The sequence below is a fragment of the Dermacentor albipictus genome, chromosome 1 (genome assembly GCF_038994185.2).
Source record: "Dermacentor albipictus isolate Rhodes 1998 colony chromosome 1, USDA_Dalb.pri_finalv2, whole genome shotgun sequence".
NCBI classification, from domain to species: domain Eukaryota; kingdom Metazoa; phylum Arthropoda; class Arachnida; order Ixodida; family Ixodidae; genus Dermacentor; species Dermacentor albipictus.
The window spans coordinates 142,067,455-142,084,624 of NC_091821.1; the positions used below are offsets into that span (position 1 = coordinate 142,067,455).

At 46.8% G+C, this 17,170-nt stretch overlaps 2 protein-coding genes across 2 annotated transcripts in view; one reads left to right on the top strand and one right to left on the bottom strand.

Annotated features, from left to right (window-relative positions):
* Nucleotides 1–17,170, bottom strand: part of LOC135900057 (uncharacterized) — a 332,823-nt gene that overhangs the window by 53,120 nt on the left and 262,533 nt on the right. The gene's annotated exons all lie outside the window — the stretch shown is intronic.
* Nucleotides 1–17,170, top strand: part of Prm (Paramyosin) — a 33,660-nt gene that overhangs the window by 3,286 nt on the left and 13,204 nt on the right. Inside the window, exons 2-8 of the mRNA XM_065429488.1 lie at nucleotides 5,739–5,795; nucleotides 7,264–7,517; nucleotides 8,729–8,807; nucleotides 9,775–10,020; nucleotides 11,415–11,611; nucleotides 14,156–14,505; nucleotides 16,811–17,051. Coding sequence (XP_065285560.1) covers nucleotides 5,739–5,795; nucleotides 7,264–7,517; nucleotides 8,729–8,807; nucleotides 9,775–10,020; nucleotides 11,415–11,611; nucleotides 14,156–14,505; nucleotides 16,811–17,051 — 1,424 coding nt within the window. The remainder of the gene's footprint in view (nucleotides 1–5,738; nucleotides 5,796–7,263; nucleotides 7,518–8,728; nucleotides 8,808–9,774; nucleotides 10,021–11,414; nucleotides 11,612–14,155; nucleotides 14,506–16,810; nucleotides 17,052–17,170) is intronic.

The window sequence follows — 17,170 nt, forward strand, 5'->3', positions numbered from 1 at the left end:
AAGAGGGGACAATGCTTAACATTACAAAAAAGTAAGGGCTGTCGGTGGCACTGAGGTTTGAGCCCAGTAACTCCGGCCTCTATAGGCGGATGCTCTACAACAGGGTCGTCGTTGTGGTTCAAAAGGCACCGTTCAAGTATAGTGAAGTGGTTCATCCTAGGTGCCAGACTGACAATTAAGCTATGCTATTAAGGTTAAACTATTGAGCCAAAGTAGTAAAGTTAAGGTATCCTATCGTTGGATTAACGATCCATTAACGCTGCATAAAATTGCATAAGGCTGCATCTCTTTGTGTAAGAATATACCGTGGAAAACAGCAAAGTTAGTGAATTGATCCACTCGCATTTGACGGTTCATGGCCGTCAATGCGACATGCCGAAAGCAACGGAAGAGTGAATTGTATTGACACAAATATTTATGTGACAAAATAATACCGTAGCCAAATGATAATTCTAGGCAAAATGTATGGCATTATCCCCTGCAAATTTTCGCTTGAGTCGCGCCTCTTGTTGTCCTGACGATAGTAATGCCCACCTGCAAATTACGGCAGGTAGCCAACAGTATTAGAAAGTGCGGGTGCACGTGCGCCTTCAGTCGCGAGGGGCACAGCTGCCTCCATCAGCGGGCTTGAACAGCCAATTCTGCATCATATAAGTTACGGTGACAGCCTTTCGCCTTGTACGGACGAGGTCGCGCAGGAGGTAACACATGCTCTGTCACACGCGCGAAGTGTGACAGCAGGCATTTAAGGAGCGGCACCAACGTAGCATCCCGGTATCGTACCCATGCATGCCAGTAAGCAAGTAGCCTTGTTTTGCGCCAGTACACCACAAAAACGCAAATAGCTGGTGATATGCCGCTTGATATCAAGGGGCATCAATATCAAGCTAGGCTGTCGCTTCCACTATTACCAGCACCACCACTACAAAGCGAGGTTGTTTCGAGATGATTGTTCGGATTTGAAAACAATTCCGTGCCTTGAAAATGGAGAACAAAAGCATGGGAAGGACAGCAGGAAATATTTTACTGATAAGTAATGATCGCACTTTAAACCTACCACTGCGCATTTGGTTTTACATTACTGCTACCAAACACTGCATGCCTGACGATATCTATAAAAAAGGGAGTAATATATGGCACCACTTCAGGAATCTGACTTTTGCCGGACCGATAATTATCACGCGAGGCAACCTATCGGTCTCCTAAGTGCAGGAGTAGGAAACGTATGCACGACTCTTTAGTATAGAAGAGTAAATTTAGTGCTCTAAGTGGGCTCTTTGGTCAGCCTGCAATTATCAACTCTTCCTGTAAGTAAAATGCGCTTTACGCAAGCCTCGCAGGTAAAGCATGGGTGAAGGAAGAATCCGGAGTAAGTGTCCTAGCCGGGTTCTGTTCTATTCACGCAAAATTGCACGAACAAACTGAACATTCATATTCATTTTTGTAGAGTGACTTACGACTATCGCTGACCACAGTAGGTAAGTTGACGTTTGAGTTAGACACCGAAGTTGTCACACAATGCGGAAGAGAAAAGAACGACATACGGTTATGTCATACGTGAATGTCGCACAAAATATCGCCAAGTTCTTACATCAGTAGGTTTTAGGATATATTATTAATAAAATCTTATAAATGTACGTAGACCACCCTGTTATCCATTTAGTTAGTGAAACTGAAAGAAGATGAATTAGAAATACTTGCTTCTTAATGCTTATGGCGGATGCCGCAAGGTAAATTTCCAAATCTAATGCCGAAGCATAATTATGATGAACTAAGTAACCTACGTGATGCCAGATACTTCGCTTCTTTTTATGTTTTCACGACAATAAGACACGGACCCACGCAATAACTACGGGCGATGCTTATAAGGAAATGCGCACACATATTACCAGAAGGTACAAAATGAAACGCAAAGGACTGTAGTGATTGATGTGTAAAACACTGTAGAGTCAATTTTGTCAACAATTAGCTAATGTTTTGAAATCACGTTTCCATATGCTGCAAAATTGGGTCTAGTTGAGCCACGCAGCCATGAATAATAACATTCGTGAGCGCCTCTTGTGGCCGACATGCCGAAAAGGAAGTCAAAGCTAATTTTCATTGTATCTCTAAGTACATTAATCACCCAGAGTGGTTACGTGCCACTATTTCCAAAAATCTTCATCTACATCATCGCAATAATCGCCCCGGCGTTACGGCCCGGAAGAATGCGCGCACCGTTAATTCAGAGTTCATTACTCGACTCGTCTTACGCAAGAACAGGGCGCCATCGCCGGAACGCAAAGCGCAGTACGCTAAGCTATCCGTTGTCAAGATACCCATGCACAAGGGTGTGCAAAAACTGTTAGTGGAGAAAAAGTGAAAACGCAGCTTTTGTTCGTTTCCGCCGGCTGTCGCACAGTGCGATTCAAAGGCCTAATGAGATGGAATCGGGGCACGTTACTGGCGCGTCGCATCCAAGATCGCTGGCCTCAAGCAGGTGACCTGGCGTAGCTTCCGCCACCGGGGCAGCGACCTTTAGGGCCTTCGGAGGCCACCGCTCTTTTTGACGCACGCTACCTGCCGGTGAGGGACCAACCGTACGCTAGCAAGACCCCCAGCGAGGGAGCGCTCGCGCCAGGGGCAGCTCTAAAATTTCAGGCAGCAAGGAGCGATCGGGCGTGAGCTCACCAAGAAGGCGCGCGCTCGCGGGCTGCACACCACCGACGGAGGAACCGTCGCCGGCTCCGACGCTAAATTTGGCCACTGGCCGGAGATCCCGCCGGGTGTATTTATAAACGCCAGCAGGTCTCCTCGGCTTGCCAGGGCCTCCTGGGCAGCGGGGTGGCGGCGCTGCCGGCTGGAAACAGAGCGTGGCTCACTGGGCGGGCGGCGCCTCCTCCTCGCCTCGTCTCGAGCGCCGCGCACAACGCGCCGCCACGTCATACGCAACGACCTCTGTCACAGGCGTCCTTTCCGGCCGACCTGTCCTTCTATTTACGCCCACCGACAACGAGGCGTTCCCCAGTTTGGTCGCCGCCCGTCTCCAGCAGGAATGGCAAAAAAGGCTCGCGGTTGTCGCTCGGCCCGATTAGTAGCGATGCTGGGCTTCACGAGGAAGGCTCGCGTCTGTCCATGGACGGTCGAGTGTCCTTCGTCAGGCGAAGCAGGGCAGCTCTTGCACGAACGCGACAGTTGTCGGTTTACGCATACTCGAGTACTGTTCGCGAGGCTGCGATGAAATGTCAGGCCGCCAGGCCCTCGCCGGCTAGCAGCGCAATGACCGCGAGCAGGAATACGCCGGAGAATCGACGGAAACTGGAGAGGTTGCAAAACTTGCAATTTCCCGACTATGAAATGCCTTTCAGAACAGGCATTATCCATGCTGTAATTATGAAAACTTAGAGAAACTACTGGGTCCCCATTCACACGAAGAAGAAAAATAAACGCTTAGCGCCAGTTTTTGCGATTGGAAGAAGCGGCGAGTATAACCCAAAATTATTTTAGCGCAATTTAGGCACGCTATATTTCGTAATTTATGTAAATTTCTGTTATGCTTGCTATTCTTCATGTCGTGACAAAAAACTGAAAAAAAGCAAGACCCCAAGGAAGTTCATACATTTGAATTATAAGGGTGCTATGCTAGTTGAGTAGCCGTTTTTTATTATCATTAATTACAAGCAACTTCTCTATGATTGCGACATATGGGCAGAGAATACATTTCGAAAAATTTTTTTGGTTCTTCTACTGGTACCGCACCGACGGCATCAAAAGACATGTCTCGACAAAGGAAGCTCGTTTAGCGTTTATTATGGAAAGCCGCGCTATTCCTCCGCTCTTCCGCGCTAAGAATCTACTGGAAAGAAGGAACTCAGTCGCGCATTTCCGACACATTCTTAAAGGCAACGACACAAAGGCCAGCGGTGCGTTCTGACTGCCTGAAAGAAGATTCCTCCCTTGTGCGTGCGCGTCCTACGGTGAAACTCGATTTCTAGACTGCTTTCGTAAGGCCAGTCGTTTCTCCCATTCTCTTTCATTTGCTCCGCCCCTTGGTTCTTTTTATCTTTTCCACTACAAACACATTATCTTTGCTCAGTATGGCAGCGCGCTGTCAGGCAAAACGCTGAAGAGAAACGCACATGCAAATAGAAAAACCTAGGAGGAAAAAGGAACTTTCAACTGCGGCAAACAAAAACTTGAGACGACAGAAGAAGACACAGCGAAGCAGTGTCAGCTCTTCATCTTTTACTGCGCGATGCCCCAGCCCCCTTTAAAAGCTGATTGCAGAAGGTTCTGGATTGCAAAACCCACGAAGATTTTCATTCCCGAGAAAGGTAATGGCTACCTAATAAGCGTAACGCTAGATCGACAAAGATAGCGCTTCACCACCATGCATTCCACAAAGGCCATTAAAGAGAACACGCGGAAAGACGGAGAAGGAGGGGATAAAAAACTAAGCGTGAAGGGAGGACCAAATTAAGCAAGAAAGGGCAAAAAAATGACAAAGAAACGAAAGGAGACAGTCTAAAAAAAAGGGGGGGGGGAAGCTCCAGCCGGGCCTTTTCGGTCCCGCCACCACGAGATCGAGTTGCCTGTCAGTGGAGCCATCTCATGGCGACCGCATCCAACATTAGCGTACGCCCGGCATGTGACGCAGAGGGAAAAAAGGAAAAAGAGTTTAAAACGAAGAGTAAAGAATCGTCGCGTCTCATTTTTTCTTGTGATGACATACAGTATGATTTCTTTTTTCTTTTCTTTTTTTGCATTTTTGCGAGAGTGCGTGGTCTCGTTATATGTAATGAAATAGGCGGGCTGTTACTTTGGCCTTTCTTCTTTTCCTCGCTCTCTCATTTACGTTCATTACAGCGTGTGCTCCACGGATTGCATACATTAGGTCACTTGATCGCTGAACGTCTGATTTAATATTTACGAGTTGAGAGCGATTTCGATTGAGTTTATCTATTCGACCGTTTGCAGAAGTACGGCTTAGGCATCATCAGATTTCCTTCGGAGTAAACGAAATGAAAACAATCCCAGGGATGGAAGATTGCAAAAAAAAAGAGGGAAAAAAAGGACAATAAGAGAGTACGGAGAAAGCAACAAATGAGCCAAATATATTCAATCCGCTTGCTGACCTTCTGCTACGACTGAGGTTGAAATAAGCGGTTGGGAAAGCCGGCAGCCCCATAGGGCGGTTCGGCAAAGGGCCTCCGGTGCCTGTTCTGGGCCTTCTAAAAGGTCTTGCTTGCCCAATCAGTCGCGCGCAAGGCTTGGAAATGTGCTTTCTTCCTTTCTGACGGGACGTGCGCGCGGAAAGGACAAGGGACACGGGTAACGAAACGCGATGGCGAACAGCTCTGCGCGCTTCGCATAATGCGTAGGCTCTTTGCGCGAGTAGACTGCAGCTGCCCCGTTCAAAAAGAAACAGAAAGAAAAAATATCAGCACGAGGCATACGGCTACGCAACGTTTCCGTTTTTCATTGTTTTTTTTTCGTACAGCTTGCTTATTGCGAGCAATCGGTGGCTAGCCTGTATACGTTATATTCCAGACTGAAGATTTCTCGTGCGCTGCATGGCATCATTATCTACTAAAAGCAGCGGGTTTTACCTGTACTGTTGCAGACGAGGTTCATGTGCACATTTTAATGCAGAAATGATACCCCATACTTTAGTGTATTCAACATGGTTGACTAGTTGCTTCAAAATACGCATTTACAAGCAGTGCACGTGACATCGATATCTTCTTTCTCTTTTCCAGGACAAGCTCCGCCTGCTTCAAGAGGACCTCGAGTCCGAACGGGAGCTCAGGCAAAGGGTGAGCGAGTCGACTTCAATGCCTTTACCAACAAGTGCATAGTGCCTTTAATGGGACAGCTTGTCTGACCTTTAAAGAAAGAAGGAAAGAGGCAGCTACAGTGCCTGTATGCTTGCTGTGCATTAGAAATAGGAAAAAAAGGCGGGGAAGAGGGAAAGCGTATTTTCGAATCTTACTGAAGCGAAAAAATTTGAGATGATTTTCTGCCCCTTGAATGAACGAGCTACTGTACACTGAGTACCAGTTTTACCTTTTGCAACGAGCAAGAAAATTTTTGTTTTGCCTAAGTCGACAATGTGTTCAGAAGACTGCCACAGCATTGCAGCAATATATGCGGCAATGCAAAAAAATTATTGTGCACGTTAAATTCAGCAAATTTTACGCCAATACAGGTGAAAAATTTGCATTTTAATCATGCGCTTCAGAGCAGTAAGGTGTCGTAGCTTTCTAATTTCACTTACGGCGTCCGGTGGACCCTTCACGTTTCACGTGTTTACATCCAAGATGCGCTTCATTAAAACGTGAAGGAAAGAAAAGAAAACTAAAATCCGCGGAGAAGTAACGAGGACCAACTGAGAGTACTGATAATGTGCCTACGTTGTAGCAGTAAAGCATGTATTACAGAACAGTAATACCGCATGACTACGGCCTGGACATAATGCAACAAACGCGACCCAACACCCTATCGCTTGATTGGACAAGAATCTTCGAACACCGCTGTTTCCGCACGTTTCCTAAAGAGTCACACAACATCTTTGTCTGGAAGGTGAACTAAACATCACATCTGCCGACATTTTCGCGCCCACCAAATGCCAGTGAATAGCACTGCAGCGAAAAAAACTGCCAAATAAGCGCAAGCACGAAAGAATCAGCCACAAGCACCATTGGCAAATGTCTCCAGTGAAATACGACGCTTGTGAGAGTTTCACGACGCCAGTGGTCCATCTGCACATGCAGGCGTCCGTTTGCCTGAATGGCAGGACGGCCGTGAAGTACATTGAAGTAGTGGGAAGTACTCTATGATTCCTATTACTCGTGAGAAAAAGGAACTGTTGATGCGCAATACTTAATCTAGCACCCCCCCCCCCCCCACGTTCAGAAAAAAAAAACGACAAAACGACTGCCGGGTTTCAGAGCTATTGCGATCGCACTGTTTAGAATGCGAGAAAGATCTTAAGGTGCGTGCGCGCGTCGCTGCTCTAGGGAACGGCTTTCGTGGAATTTTTTATTTATTTGAGGAATTTGTCGCAAGGTATATGTAGTAAAACAACGAACAAAAAGGGCATCAAATAAACACAGCCCTTTGTGGCGCAGCTACTGCAACAACGAGTAGCACATTTTTTTTCTTTTTGCCTGGCTTATAAAACTTACAGCTCTGAAACCAAGTATTAAAGCTGTATTTGGTGAGCGACAAGCATTTCTATGTTGGGCGCGTCATGTATGGTCCATGTGCCCTCTCTTCGTGCAGATCGAGCGCGAGAAGTCGGACCTGACGGTGCAGCTGATGCAGCTGAGCGACCGGTTGGAAGAAGCCGAGGGCTCCTCGGAGACCGTGGTCGAGATGAACAAGAAACGCGACACCGAGCTGTCCAAGCTGCGTAAGCTGCTCGAGGATGTCCACTTGGAGAGCGAGGAGACCGCGCACCACCTGCGCAAGAAGCACCAAGAGGCCATCGCCGAAATGCAGGAGCAGCTGGACGTTGTGACCAAGGCCAAGAGCAAGTACGTTGTTACAACGGCACTCGTTTCGAGCGCCTGAAGGATACCAAGGAGTTTAGAAGGGAGCTTATCTCTTTAGTCGTCCTGCCCGTGGTCACGAGCTTATTATTAGCGTTGCTCATTGTTTCAATTATGCTTCATGCTGTGCCGTGCATCCCTGTAGACGGCGTGTGGCCCTTTGCCCCACGGCGTATGAATGTGCTATTCTTGCATTTTGCTCGACCGCTCGACGTGCTCTCTTCTATTCGCCTGCTGGCAGCTCGGAACAAGTACCGACAAGACCCACCCCAGACAAAACCCATTTTTTTTCCTTTGACATAAGTATAACTGAAGCAGCTTACCCTAAGTAGGACAGTGTCAGTTCAGTGAGTAAGCATATAGAATTCTAACACCTTGGCCATTCTGCGAAATTTCATAGTGGGGTTTCTTCCCAGATATATTTTACCTCACAGCGAATACGGCCGACCTCCTGCTCGAAGCGAAAACACTGCACTGAATGAGTGGGTACAACTGGAGCCCTTGTGACACCTTTCCCTCATGCAGGAGCAAGGAAAAAAGGGGCGCCGTCAAGCTCCTTTGGCTGACAGCGCTTACAACACTAGCTAGGCCATCTTGGAAGGACCAACTGTGGCGCATGGGGAAGAGCCTATGCAGAATTTCGTAAAAGATAAAGCGAGATGAACCACAGCACTCAAAGAGGAAATAAGGTGCTCACGTCTAGGAAAGCCAGTCAATCTATAATGGGCTGCGACTGTACACGTGGGCATTACTCCGTTCCTACCGACGTGACGCTTGGCTGAAATTCACGCCGGCAGCTATAATTAATTGGGCCAATCATTGGATGGTAAACCGTAAGGGCTGCTAGGAAACCACCCTGTAGTGGCACGTCGACACACAAACTGAGAGCTAAAGCACGCCAAGAAACTAATGACACATCGTATCTTACTGAACGAATTTTTATTCTGGCTCATTTTTCGTGCAGTGGGCGAAAGGTAGCCCATATTTTTCTCTTTATTGACCCTAGAACTGTAGTGCCTTAAGTTCATGCGCGAAAGCATTTCAACGGCTACAGCACGGCGCATTTACTTCCAAGTAAAGAAAATTCGCTTCGTCAGGGCTGTGGCTCCTTTAAACATAGTGATCTCAGACTTTTGTTGCTGTAATAAACGGCGTTCCTTTCCTATTCCGATTACTCTTCCTTTCTTCTACTGCAGGGCCGAGAAGGAGAGGCAGAAGTTCCAGGCCGAAGTTTACGAACTCTTGGCTCAGGTCGAGAATACGACCAAGGAGAAGGTACGGCACTTTCCAGAACCACGCCTCCTAAAGGGAAAACAAATGTCTCAGTCGGCGCACATCTTCAGTGATTGTGTCGTTCGTTGTCTGTTGGCATGCTTAATAGGTGATAATGAAAAAAAATTCTAGAAGCACTTGACACTCATCACGGTTGTCACAACGGAGGCGAATAATAGGCTAGAAAAGAATATTGTAGTTAGTATCCTGATTTAGACTATCTGGCAGGCTAAACCGAAAAAATTTGGCTTGCTAGCGAGTAACAAAATTAGCTGACCTCTCAAGAAAATCAATTCAGAGGATCAAGTGGCGGACGCCACGCAAAAAAAAAAAAATAAATAAATCAGCAGTGTACGCCTGCCAAACCTCCAACTGACGATGAACAGACCGTTCGATGTTGGGTTGCGGTAATTATAGGACGAAGCAAAGCTGAAACGATGTGCGGTATGAAAGAGAGAGAAAACTTAAGCGATACCTTACTGTAACCGGGAGATAATGTTACTAACTGCTAAAAGGCACTTGTGTAGGGAAGTCGGAGGAAATAACTTTTCATTAGTTAAATCTCTTTTGCATAGTTGTGCATTACACGTTATTATACGGCTAGGTTCTTTTATGTTTATATATATGTAAACGAAAAGATTGAGTTAACTAAATGGCTAATTGTAATATGTTAGGCAAGAACTGCTATGCACCTCGTACTGCGTGTTTTTTTATATTCAGTGGTAAAAGACAGATAAAAAAACTCGTTCTCGCGCAACCAATATTAGTGAAGTTTACTCCCTTAATTGAATATACCTGTGATATACCATTCTGCAATTAAGCTAGGACAAACTTCAAGTTCAGGGAAGCCTTATTTCTTCAGATAACACATTCTTGAGGCATTAAGCAATTCAACGAGCAATTTGACGGCGCAGGTCCCTACGCTCAGGGCGGCGACGGTCTGCTATAAGGGAATGTTTCTTGTCCGCAGATCACGATCCAGAAGACCGTGGAGAAGCTGGAACACACCGTTTACGAGCTGAACATCCGCATCGAGGAACTCAACCGCACTGTCACCGAGGTGACGGCTCAGAGGACCCGCCTTAGTGCCGAGAACGCCGAGTACCTCAAGGAGGTGCACGAACTCAAGGTCTCGCTGGACAACGTCAACCACCTCAAGACACAACTCGCCACCCAGCTCGAGGACAACCGCCGCCGCCTTGAAGACGAAGAACGGGTGAGCAGGCTGCTATATGCGGCCGCATAGTCTTGAGCAAAGTTCGAAAAGTTACAAATTTGGTATGGGACTTGAGAGAGAAGGCAAAGGCTTGCGACTGTCACCTTGTGCCCCGCACAATCGCTATACACTTGTGCAAGATGCAGGACGAGGACGAGGAAAGACAAGCTAGCGTACTTTCGTTGCTGCTCCGCACGTCTGTACAAAACCAGAATAAGAATGATGTGACAAGAATTAAGAATGAATAGACAAGAATGATGAAATCATTAGAGAGTGGTTGACGTCTAGGCTGTTCCGAAAACCTTTAATACGATGTACAGATCATAAAGATAGAAGAAAAAACTTAGCCTTGTTACTTTTAGACTACGATTATTTGTTGCTTTGCAGTAAAAAAAAAACTGCGGCACAATGCCTCTTATCTGAGCTGAAAATTTAGATGCTCTTCTGGGCCTCGCGTGATTAGGTTTCTACATCGTTTATTTGAATAGATCTTCGTTATATATCTATGCCATCAAGTGCGGATAGCAAAAGTGCGGTTAGTAAACTTAACCACTTTTGAACACCTTCTATTATGAAAGATAGCATCAAAAGCTTTCCTTAACTAAATCAACAAGGTCGTATGCTAAGCGCTTTCGTTCCTCTAATGCTTCTCGAGACTTCATGCGGTCAGAGCTCAGCCGTAATGTGTTTCGCGTGTAATGTGCAAATCAGCAACGCGTAATAGCACACAAGTGCCTTGAACACGAGTATTGCGAGCCACGAAAATTTATTCATTTGCTACGTCGCTTCACTGTTTTGATGTGAAACTGCTTCGAACATTTTCATTCGGAGCGAACCACCCTAAAAGTTAGAAGGGTGGATTTAAAAGCTCCCGAAGAGCACATTACATTAAAATTTCCTGAAGAAAGACTCACCAACCCACCGAGTGCGCAAGTTCGGCGCTGTTGTGTAGTTTCACATCTTCTGTATTGAATTTTGATTATAAAACTAATTTATTTGAACTCAAAGTTCTGCTGATCCGGATTGTTCATAGTTAGGAAGGTTGCTTCGTATAGAACAAAAATTAAAAAGAAATGTCGTTGCGATCATGTATTTGTCCCCCCACGCAATCAGGGTCATTCAAACGCAGCCGGTGGAAGTGATGCCTAGCGGCAGATTTTCAGTGGATTTTCAAACTTGACGCACGTGCGACTTGAAAGTGAGTTTAATGTTCAGTGCTGCACAAGGTGCTTCTGTCCTTATTCGGGTAAAGGCCGTCGCAAATTCAATTCAAGGCTGAGCCGCTTATGTATTGCCTTAGTCGACATCAGAGCTGAACGCGAGCGATACGATTAAACGCAATTTGAATAGGTCTTTTCCTCAGCTAAACAGTCGTTTGGGTTGCAATTTCGCAGAAACGCGCCAGCCTTGAATCGTCGCTGCACACCCTTGAGGTCGAGATCGAGTCACTCAAGGTTCAGCTGGAAGAAGAGTCCGAGGCTAGGCTCGAAGTCGAGAGGCAGCTGGTCAAGGCCAACGCTGACGCCGCCGCTTACAAGACCAAGTATGAGACTGAAGTCCAGGCTCACGCTGACGAAGTCGAGGAACTCAGGTATGTGGCGTAGCATTACTGGCACGCGTGCAGCAGCGTCAGTCAAAGAGGACTTCGCACTAGTTTTCAATGGCTGGCGCAGAAAGGCACAGTAACTTACAGGGCGAGAAGGGAGGGGTTCAACAGTGCTCTCTGAATCCAACTCTCCCCCCCCCCCTTCTCCCACTTGCATGCATAGCCAAGTGAAGTCGGGAAGATATGCAGAATCACGGCTACAAACTGAAGGGGAAAGGATGGTGAGGAGGTGTTCGCTGTCACGATGTTCAATTTTCAGTTGTATTTCTGTACGTATAGGCACATTCTTTCAACGAAGATGACATATTACGCACACACAAGCTTCTCGTGTGTGTGTGACTTATTCTCTTGCGTACGTCTCCTTCGTGTGGTTGGAAAGAATGTACAGAAAACTGGCACCTACCAGCTTGCTCAAGATGTTCTTTCGGTGCAATGTACTGTTTTACCCAGGCGAGAAGACATAGAAGCAAAAGCAAAATACAGTTAATATCGCTGCCACAAGAACATTAGCGTGATGGCTTGTACTCGATAACGCTGTTTGGAGGTGTGACAATGGGCACGCTAGATATACAGTTGAAATCCATCAGTACTTTCTGACCTCCTAAACGAATTTGGCAAGTCTACACTACTTTCCATCATACCAGAACTTGTCCGGTCGAGATGCTCACTTCATATGAAGTGTAGGTGCCACATATGAATTATGGAAGAGGGCTTCGAATATATTCCATATAACATGCTGCAGACCGTACGTCGCTAAGAATGACAAATACGGAACAATCGCAGTTGACACGCTGAGCCGAGGCAAGAAACTCAGGGCAGCGAGATCGCGGCTGCTCAGTGATGCTTTATTACGACTTTATTTCTTTTTTCAAAGTCTGCCAACATCCCTCACTAAATAACGGCATTCCCTCTTTCGAAGTAGCAAAGAAATTAAATGAATGCAACCGGGCGCCGAAAAACAGGTTAAGAACCGATGTGCTCAAGTGGCGGTAAGTCATGGGGAGAGTGAAGAAGGCCGTGCCCTGTACACGCAAACCTGGCTCCGAAGCTTATCCGAAAGCGCGTCCTGTGAAAGTAGAAGCGCTCTAGTTCCCTTCCTTCGGTGCCCATTTGTCTGCTGGGGAAGAGCTGCCGGCCAACGCTTCCTCTCCAGCTTGATCCGCTTTATTTTTCTCACCGGCGGAGCACTAAAACGGGAGGAAAGTGCTGATGCCTAAGTTTCGGGCCACCAAACACAGCACTGCTGGCGTCACACTTTACCGCCCTTTGCGTCCATCCCGCGGTCACGCCGGCGCTTCCTATAAAATGCACCGGGACTTTCTTTTACTATTGCGTGCGGTTTTGCTTTGGACCAAGTTATCGAATGAGCTTTTGCCGAGGTCCTTTCCTTCCAGCGCCATATTCAAGCTCCGCAACAACGTTTAGCACGACGAGTGTTCACAGCGCTCTACTTGGTTCTTTGTTGAAGAAGTTAGCACGAAGATTAAAGCCGATGAAGGTGTTTTTCTCTTGCTTTGAAGGACGGACAAGCGATGGTGGCAGAAGTAAGGCATCGAGGACAGATTAATGACGTTATTTATCAAAATCGCACCAGATAACCAGGGTTGCACGGAACAAATGTCTCTTGAGCAACGACTTGTTTTGGTTTTCATGAATACAAGAACGTGATGTTCATAGATTAACTACCAACAGTCACGACTAAATTGTGATATGTAAGAGTGAATTATAAGTCCAGGCTTTCTCAATACGCAAGAAATGAATTATTTACTTGGGAAACTTTAATGCGATTGAGAGTATAAACATTGGGTTCGCCGCGTAAGTCGTTAATCTCACAAGAACGAGCTCCAACGTGATCACGCATGGTATTTGGAGAGAGTCAAACAGGGACAGGTGCTGACCAGATTGAACTGATTACGACTGTTCGACTCTCTCAAAAAGTCGAGTCGGCCGGACATGGCTGTTTTCTGATTGGCAAGTTACAATTTTTAGTGAATGCCAAACGAATAAGAAAAGTCGTGTTGAATACGAGCAGTTTAGGTCACTTCAACATAGCGTTTAACAAATGAAGTATATCGGAGTAAACGGTCGACATTATTTTAGCCTGTCGTCCTTTCAGCTTGCTCCGAAATACGGCATACGAGAGAACCGATATTTCTTATGCGAATGGAGACTGACGTTGTGTTACAAATGCTACAAACGCAATCTGTGTGATAACACATGTAGTTTTAAAGCTTGCTGATCAATTTGTTTCGCTACAACTTGTGACATCCACAAAAATGTTTTCCCTTTTTTTGCACTCTATCCCACACCTGATGCAAGTGTTATAAAGCTTAAACCGCGTTACGCGTAAAATGCTTCGCGACAGGAAACATAGAAACTTTAATAATTCACTTATTTCATACGCGGACACCGTTGAAAAAATTTTGCCTTTGACAGCTGGCACAAGGGCTGAATAATTGCATTATTCTGTTTAGCACCCATTCTGAACGTGCGTTGTCCTCTGGGCGCACCTTTTTTTACTTTCCCCAGGCGCAAGATGGCTCAGAAGATCTCGGAGTACGAGGAGCAGCTCGAGGCCCTGCTGACCCGGTGCAGCAACTTGGAGAAGCAGAAGTCACGCCTGCAGAGCGAAGTCGAAGTGCTCATTATGGACCTGGAGAAGGCCACCGCGCATGCTCAGAACCTGGAGAAGCGCGTAGCTCAGCTCGAGAAGCTCAACATCGACCTCAAGTCCAAGGTGGAAGAGCTCACCATCCTGCTGGAGCAAAGCCAGCGCGAGCTGCGCCAGAAGGTGGCCGAAATCCAGAAGCTGCAGCACGAGTACGAGAAGATGCGCGAGCAGAGGGATGCCCTCCAGCGGGAGAACAAGAAGCTCGTCGGTCTGTGTTCTACTCCAGCATGCTACTGCCTTGCGCTGCTGCTTTACGTGCCGCCGAGGCACTGTCCCCGTGCCCGCGTAACTTGTGATTCCTTTCAGCTTGAGCTAGGCTGAAAGTCACGCTGCAAACGCGGTTGGCATCAGCAGTACTAGTCAGGTGCGACTTCTCGCGTTTAGAAAGCAGGGACCAAATCCAAGCACATGACTGGCTCGCGTGCTTGGATTCTGTCCCAGCTAAGCTCTAAGGAAGTGTGCTTGTGGGAAAGGGTCAAAAATATTGTCAGTGCTTACGCTATGCCATGAAATCATAGGTATTGGCAATTAACTGTGGCGCTACAGTTGGAGCTTGACTTAGCAACATGTGAATTGACAGCCGAGCGTTATTTATTTATTTCATTTATTTCATACATACTGCTAGCCTCCATTTTGAGGCTGTTGCAGGACATGGGAAAATACATTGCATCAAAATAAGAATGACAAACTTATACACTTGTTAGTATTGTAGTTTACAAGTAGACGTAGTTGAGTAATACAACAAAGGGTGTGACCTTCCTGAGTCAGGCCTTAAAGGTTAATGAACAGAAAAAAAAACGCGATCGGCACCATAACATTAACACTAAAAATCGTGACGCGGCAGATGGTTCTGCGGGACGTCACGGAGTCAGTCTTTGGCTGTTCTGATATCAGCGGGACTCTGTTCACACAAAAAGATATAGAAAGTACTACAAAAGTATCCTAATACTCCCTGCAGTGATAATTAGGCTAAACAGAAGTAAGATAGGTGCTCAACTATTTTTAGCCTCACTAACTTATCCCTTCATTTGGCAATTCTAGTAACGATTAAGCCTCCGTCCCAATTGTGCCTCGAGAGCACACTGCTCCAGGCGGAGCAATTATCTTCAGCCTACTCAAGCCCAAGCACGGTCGCCGATAACAAGATTCCTCGCCTTCTTGTGCGTCCCCTCGTTTAACGTCAAGCAAACCAGCTAATTGGGGAAATTGGGCCGGATTGTCGTTGCTTGTGTTCAGCCCTGTTACCTGTCTTTAATAATGAGCCTTGCAGGTTTTGTTCAATGGTTCCGTCACAAAATTTTGGATTCAGTTATTCGTCGCCCTCCCGACATCCTTGCGTTCGAGAAATTAGCCCATTATAGTATCCAGCTACTGTAGCAGGGGAAAGATTCGATGGAAATATAAGGAAGCGAAAGAAACAGCAGTGGAGCCCAGCTAAAAAAAGAACAGCAGTTAGAAGGTCACAGTCGCCGATTAGCTAGATAACCTATCAGGCTTGTACCTGCTGCAATTGAATAGTTTTCTGAGCCACGTGTTGAAATTGCTAGTCGAATAGACCAAGTATGACAACAACTTTTCTTCGTATTAGCAGATGCTTAACACTGCTGAGTAAAGGTTACCGGTCATAGCCGCCGTAATGTTTTTATTACTTCTCCAGCACTGCTTTGCTAAGAAACATTATTGAGAAATGTTGCAGGAATCGACATTGCCACTTGAAGGTCAAAAAGCAGTATGGACTGCGTTACACCTCGGGTAACAATAGGAACGATATGAAACAAAGTTTCAAGGCACGAAAGGGTAACGATCTCTGCCCGCCTTCTTCCTTAAAAGGTAACGTTAGGCGGAACAGAAGGTGAAGTACGTTGGCTGGAGCGTCGTATTTTCGTTCTGCCGCTCTTAGAATGCTGAATTCACCATAGAGTGTACTTAAGAGCTACATTATCCGCAGTATTGGAAATAATGCTAGCAGAATTCGGCCGCTTTTCATGAAGCAGCGGTGGTGGAGTGGTGGAGTCACGTTACTACGGTTAAATCTTCATTTACTTTAAATACAGAGGGTGAACGTACTACACGTAACTTGTTAATCTGTGTGCAAGGACTAAAGGGGGCCAGTACATTCATCATATTGTGACTGCCGAGACGTATAGTTAATGCATACTTGAGGCTCTGCGAATCTTTTATCAGTTGGTTTCGAGCGGTCTCTATATGTACCAGTCCAATAAGTTTGTATTATCAGCTAATCGTTGTTTCCTGGCAGCTCTATAGCGTCGAAGAGACCCGCGCAAAATAATATAGGGTTTCTCAAAGTAGGGCTATGTTACCTGCTGTAGGAAAGTGGTGCAAGCAGCAACGAATGCTTAAAGTCAGCGAAGGCGTCTTCCGTAAACATAAGCTGTCACGGCCAGCTGCCGGGACTCAAGCGTGCGCGTGCTAATGCTTCCACGAATAGTGAAGCGCGACCGGCCGGGCCACATGGCCGCGGCTAACCCGCGGCGCCGCACATCCCGGTGCAGACGACCTGTCCGATGCTAAGAGCCAACTGGCCGATGCCATCCGCCGGCTGCACGAGTACGAGCTGGAGATCAAGCGGCTGGAGAACGAGCGCGACGAGCTGGCCGCCGCCTACAAGGAGGCTGAGACCCTGCGCAAGCAGGAGGAAGCCAAGTGCCAGAGGCTCACCGCCGAGCTCGCCCAGGTGCGCCACGAGTACGAGCGCCGCCTCCAGATCAAGGAAGAGGAGATCGAAGCCCTGCGGTGAGTACGCTTCCTTGATGTCGTCTGTAAGGCCTAGTGGCGGCTCCAACGTAAAGCGTTGCATGTGGAGTCATCCATAAATTATGCCCTAACACAGGGAGCACGCTTCTAGATGCTTA